The 6868-nt window shown below is 37.5% G+C and overlaps 1 protein-coding gene across 1 annotated transcript in view; it reads right to left on the bottom strand.

Annotated features, from left to right (window-relative positions):
* Positions 1–6497, bottom strand: part of LOC105359745 (zinc finger protein 70) — a 32237-nt gene extending 25740 nt beyond the window's left edge. Inside the window, exons 1-2 of the mRNA XM_011496414.1 lie at positions 6139–6497; positions 1127–1222 (exon numbers count right to left, since the gene is read on the bottom strand). Of these exons, the coding sequence (XP_011494716.1) occupies positions 1127–1222; positions 6139–6394 (352 nt within the window). The 5' untranslated portion in view covers positions 6395–6497. The remainder of the gene's footprint in view (positions 1–1126; positions 1223–6138) is intronic.
* Positions 6498–6868: the final 371 nt, after the last annotated feature.

Raw genomic sequence — 6868 nt, 5'->3', positions numbered from 1 at the left:
GGGCAAAAAGGGCATACACACACAAGGTGGAGCTCGGCCGAATGGGCGTACGAAGAGTGGTACAACATCGTGACGCGTGCTGCCATTTATCCCAATCATCGGGTCGAGCGTAACGAACGGGCGCTCTTTCTCTTTCAAGAACAATTGATAAGTTAAAAAAAAAAAAGTCACCGCCACCGCAGCCATCCGGAGGAGCCGCGGAAAAGAAGAGGACCGACGATAGGCCAGAAGGTCGGATGTGTACGCTGGCCTCCCACGCGCACCGCTCATCTGGCAATTAGAACGTCCCTTTCCCTTTCCCTGTGCAATGTCGAAGGGGATAAGTGCGAGTAAAATGAGTAATATCGTACGTTTCGGCAATCGCTACTCTTCGGCTCGATCAATTACTTTCAAAAGAAGGGGGAAAATTGGATCTTGTTCTTATGCGTGTATCGACATTTCATAGGGCATAATGGCGTAATATCAACGCGCGCTTTACACTATTTGAATGAGTTGACGCATGATATTTATTGAAGTTCGATGATTATTATCGATGTGAAGTATTTATACAATTCGTAATCAATAATGTGTTTGTTTGGCTTTTAAGCTAGTCACTTTCAATTGATAAAATTCAAATGCGAAAAGATATTTTTATTTTTTAAAGACGTTTTGTAATTATTTATAATAAAGGTACAAAGATATTGTGCATTTCGTAGCCAACATGGTTTTACGTAGATTGATGACAATTATAATTATTAAAAATGGATAGGCATTTTGTAACGAAATACACTTTAAATGTTAACGAATTGAATCTTATTAATATGTATTACCAACATAATAAAAGTGATTATTTAAGCTTTCATTTTTTAACCTAATAACCCGCAATCTCAATTGCAACAAAAACCTTTTAAAGTAAGTCTCGCTCAAACAATGTACATTAATTATTATTAAAACATTATATTTGTATGAAAACCAATGAAAGCGTAATATACAAAATTTAAAATAATTGCGATACTATAAAAGAAGTGAAACTAATAAATTCTCTTTTATTGCGCGTTTTATGTTGCAAGCTTGTCTTATTGCTAGGGGCAATAAGGAATCGATGAGAAAAGTTTCTAAGTTATGGATGGAGCGGTTAAACCCTCACCTGAATCAGATTTTGGAAATGGTGGCAAGTTCGTGACTTCATTTGCGTTGGTGAATGGAGCCCACAGTCGTGGGAACATCAACCGCACGTCGCAACCTGAAAATAAATTATTACGACGATACAAAATAATTTTATACAAGTAGTGAAAACAAAATAGGTTCACAATACCTAACACAAGTGACACTGGTAGTCATTCTTTTTAATTTATTAAATTGAAGTAATTTATTGGCGTCGGATGAAATTGGAACATTCAAATAAATATATTCTCGAAAACAATTTTTCTTATTGAATGAGGCTGAGGTTATTCGACTTTAAACAATAATTATCCTGAGAATTAAATTAATTCTTATTATTTTAAATAAGGGAATAAAATTCATTCGTTCGTTTTTATGATTCGTCTGATCATATCGCTCTTTTTTCTAGAAATTTAGGAACAAGTGAAGGCTCAATCTGGACATGTAATACTCTATTTCAATGTCTTGACGAATTACGTATTCCTTTTCCGTAGAAAAGATCTATCCCTCGACGAGGAGCATCTTCATTAGAAAGTGGGGAGGCTCTCCTCTATTCATCAACCTTTCTCCTCTCGAGTCTTAACTGATTCTGTAAATATCTTTAATTGGCTTATAGTCTCCTTCTCCGAAATTTTTTTCTATTAAATATATAAAAACTAATCTACAATTTCTTAAAATTTAAATTAAAATACATATATATATATATATATATATATATATATATATATATATATATATATATATATATTATATACGACTGTTTCGTTCGGAATATTAAAAATCATTTCTAATGCATCCGAGTCGTAATAATATAATAATATTCTCGTCGGATAATGATACTAATTTGCGATTTATTCTAAAAATACAAAATATAATTTTGTTAATAGTAGATAATCATTAAGTATTAAGCTAAAATTTTCATGCAAAATAATGCGTCAACAGTAGTGAAGTTGAATTTTTCTACAGTTTATAATTTCTTAATGTAAAAAACCTAACTTGCTAGCTAAACACAAGTAATGGATAATATTTTGTTTATTGAAAGATATTTAGATAGGTGGATGGAAGGTTGCGTTAAATAAACCTAAACATTGAAGGTATCCGTACGCGCAATCCTTGATAAATCGTCGAGTCCACGATCGCATCGATTAGTGTCTGCCTGAGTAAACATGAAAATTTCGTTCTCGTAATCTGTCGATTTTAACGCTCGCCATTAGAAAACTTGCACTAGCATTTAGCCTGGTATTTGTAAACACAGCAAGATGAAAAATCCTTAATCCGAGCAATAGAATCGTACTGCTTGTATGGATAATCTGCGCGGGTGAAAGATTAAAGAGACATGCCGCAAAGTTATCTCAATGCTCACGTAAGATTACCAGAAATAAATCATGTTTGCTTCATACGTCGTACTAACAACAGATAACGGGCGTCGTTAATTTTCTACACCTCTATACGGCAATAGCGATAAACCTCTCGCGAAATGCTTATCCTTCGACCCTATATTTTGTCAGTAAACTCATGCGTGTATATTATAAATCTATAAATACCTCGTGTAATCCTGATTTTATATATCAAGGTGAGAAAGTACCCCATATCTTATTCGCATCGGCAATTGTAATTACAGTTATTTCTCTTGATATTTTTTTTTTTTTTTTAAGGTAGTTTGAACTGTCGATTTAAAATAAGATTTTCATTTTGAAGTGCAGACCATTAGTTTAGCTTAAATATACGACTGCAGATGATCAATAACGATATATGTTCTCTTTATTTTCCAAAGATGCCTTTTTTTCCTTTACGTAAATACTATAAATGTTTGAATGTATTAATGCCTATGATGAACTAATGCTTGGGGGAGGTATGACAAATTTGAATAAAATTTGAATAATGAACACTGAAAATAAATGTTAATCTAAGATTTAATATTATTTCATATGCATGAATCTTTGTTTTCCTCTTCCCCCTCCCCCTCCCCGCCCTTTTCAATTCACTAAAAAGTTCAATTATTATTCAATTATTTGTATCATACATTTTCCCTATACCTTCTAAAATTCTACTTTAAACAATTAGTTTATAATTAATGCGATAATATGATAATTTTTTAATGTAATTGTAGCAGCGCTGTTTAATTAAATGAAAATATGTAGCGAGTAACATTTATCATTCTTCACGTAACATTAGCTGTAAGCCATTATTAGATAAAAGTGTTATGGTCTGTCGTTAATAATGTTTAGAGAATATAGAAAATAATTATGCTCCCTAGCAGAAAAAAGACTTTTCCATCTGCTTTTCATACAAACAAATCCAGAAATAACGTAGGAATTAATTTGTTAAATTATCTTCTCCGAATTCAGGCGCAGTCGATAAACTTTATAATGGCAGATCTTAGCCGTTGAATTACGCAATTTTCGAAAGTTCCTTTCAGCTAAATGAACGTCGATATGCCCAAAAAAATCGCACATACATTCCCAATAGATGTTTAATATCCGATTGCTTGAAAATTTACAGGAAGCAAACTCATTTGGCTAGTTAACGGATAATGTAGTTATAAGAGATTGAAGCATACGGCAGTAAAATGAATCACATTATTTTAACGACCATTTCACTTGCTGAATTCGCCCAATTTTGAAAATTCTTGTTTCCATTTTACGCAATTATATAGCAATAGAATTATGGTTTAAATACCCAATACTTAACTATTATCCGTATTCGAATAAATTAAAGCGAATTGCCCCACTACTCAACGAGTCTCTATTCTCTTTCATTCAGCGGCGCGCAGTCATGTACTTTTCGAAAATCAACGGCCAAATTAATAAACATCGTGCTTAGGTGCGATATAACGTTTATAGGGTATTTTCGTCGAGCGACAATCAGTTTTGAAATTATACGCGAATGTGGTGTCGGGCGCGAGCGAGAACGTGATATTATTGCATGAAGCTATTAGCCCGATTAGCCGGGCATTAGTATAGACAGCCGTCTAATGCCATCCTGTTCTATGTCACCTGTTGAGCAACTCGTAAGCACGCGACCTGCCATTGCCATACACGACAATCGAGCGTCTCCGACTAGTCGTACACAAGTGTCCAGGACTCGTATGTGCACGCGACTCGTATACAGAAAAAAAGATGAAAAGCAAAAAAAAGGCGTGACTTTCTACGAAAGAAATGAAAAAATTCCAACGTTGAGCGATTTTCTCTTACATGCAAGTAGGAATTTCAAGTATCGGCGAGCAGAAGTCGTCTTGATTGCATTTCTCCACCCATTATTCCCTTTCGCTTTTTTGCTTTTCAACCTTTCTCTCCTCTTTTAATAGACCTGCTCGTAAGAATGTAAGAATTAAAATCAAGGATAAATAGTTAAAACATTCCGTACCCTTCCCGACCCATATATGACTTTTGTTAATAATAATAGAGCTCGTGTTTATTTAAATAGGGACTTTTAAGTGCCGAGAGTCTCGTTACATTAAGCAAATAGGGCGCTGTTCCTAAATTATTCAAGCACCGTATGCGTAAGAGATAACGGAAAATTTGTAATTTTAGATATATTACTTGAACCCTGAGCGTCGAACGAGTATATTCGTTTAAAATTATCATGTGCATTAATCTTTAAACAATAATATGCCTTATTTCAGAAATTCTCATTCCATTTTTCAGAAAATTTTCAGCTCATTAGGCTAATATATACGGATCAAGCATAATAATTATACGGATATCGATTGCTCTCATTCGTAAGTTATCGATAAAACTCGGTCCAAAAGAATTAATTACAGAGCCACCTGGGCCGCTACCCTCGTGCGTTTGTATATAAACAAAGCTCGAGTGCACTGTGACACAGTGGATGCACCGGGGGCTAATAACCGGGTATGACAGACAGTTCAATGAGAGGGTTGCGAGAATAGGCAGGGAAGGCCGAATGACGTGCGATCGCGTCGAAATTCGCCGAGGTGGTGCAAATTCAATTGGGCGATGGCGTTTTCCCGGTGCAGCGTATAACAGAGGAACTTGAACAACCGTGGATTACACCCCGGGTAGACGACTAATACCGTAGCTTCGACATGAGTTACGCTGGCGTTTATTGTCATTGGTATTTGATGGTTTTGCGTAAGGATGAGGCATAAGGGAAATCTTTCTTTCGCGAATATAACACGTTCGATTAATATTGCCGCGCACCTCATTCAACCCCCCTCCCCCTTCCGAATGACACATTCGCATTTGACATCGAACGTCTCTCATCGTGTATTAATATTAATTTAAAAACTTTATTATAAAGTCTAGGCTAGGGGGTAAGAGTGCCTTAAATATTATATTCGAAGTGAGTCGACAAGTTCATATATTCTACATTTTTAAGTCCATATCGTTATAAAATAAGCAAATACAGTAAGTAACAGGGCTCATATTATTCATATTATTCATATTATTATCCATTAAACGATCATTAATAAATCATATTATTATCCATTAGTCGATTTGCATTAAGTTAATACTTTATTATATTTAATTATGGTTAATTATGCAAAAAACCGACTTATATAATATGAAAAAATCTTTCCTATAATTAAGAATAATTTTATTAATTTATTGTTGTCATGTATTCGTCTGTCTAGTTGTTGTGCGCGGCTAATATAATGAAAAATTATAATTTAATGAGAGACAATAAGAAACGTAACTAAAAATATTTGCTAATTTAATAAATCATTTTTAAAAATTACGACAACATTACGAACAGACAGTTTGTACTTTAATTTTGCTTGTAAAGATTTTCAAGAATGACCGTCTGTAATATTTAATCACCGTCGGCACGTAGAAGCGCAAAGGCGAAATCCGGTCTCCAATGTCTGTCCTTACAAAGTCGCGACGACTAATCGAAATGACCTCGAGCAGACTCTCGTCACTTTTGTAGGGACGAATTTGGGACGAATCGGCGAGGAGTAAGCGGAAAAAATGATTACCGTCTAGGGGCCCAATAACTCTCGCTGAACGAAGGATAAGTATGATACCGTCTTACCTTCGGACTCGGCGGCACTCAATCTCGTACTCTCCTGCACGGCCTCGTTATTATTATTTGTCTCCTGCGGTAGCTGCTGCTGTTGCTGTTGCTGTTGCTGTTGTTGTTGCTGTTGCTGTTGTTGCTGCTGCTGATGCTGCTGCTGCTGCTGCTTGGGCTTGACGACGCGGAAAGCCGAGGCTTCGGCAGCACCTCGCCGGGAGAAGTCGAGCGGTCCCACCCCCGCCGGCGAGTGCTGCTGCTGCACCTCCATCATATCCGTCGATGAGATCCTACGCGTTTCGGACGCAGGGACCTCGCGGGCCTGTCATCGCGATTCAACCACGAGCGATATCACTGCGCGTTGCACGGTCGCGGCATCCGCGCCGACTACCACGAGCAGACGACGACGACCACGGCGCCGGGATTTTCGTGGAGGAAGCCCCGCCCACCACGCGGTCACGCCCCCCGAGCGCGTGCAGGACGGCCAAGGATCTCGATGGCTCTTGGCGAGATCCGGCCGAGAGCCGAGCATAGCGCCGTCGCCTCTCTCTCTTTCTCTCTCTCTCTCTCTCTTCCTCTCTCTCTCTCTCTGTCTCGCTCCGTTGAGCCTCAGCGTGTAATTGGCTGGCGCGGAGATGCTGCGCGCGCAATGTGATATTTTGCTCTCTGCGAGCCTTCGAGTCACTACATGCTCCTGCGTACGTGTGAGAAACCACTCAAAGGCCCTGATTCCGACTCTATCTGACTG

Source organism: Ceratosolen solmsi, unplaced genomic scaffold, assembly GCF_000503995.2.
Source record: "Ceratosolen solmsi marchali unplaced genomic scaffold, CerSol_1.0 scaffold10, whole genome shotgun sequence".
Taxonomy (NCBI): Eukaryota; Metazoa; Arthropoda; class Insecta; order Hymenoptera; family Agaonidae; genus Ceratosolen; species Ceratosolen solmsi.
This window is presented reverse-complemented; position numbering and strand designations above follow the sequence as displayed.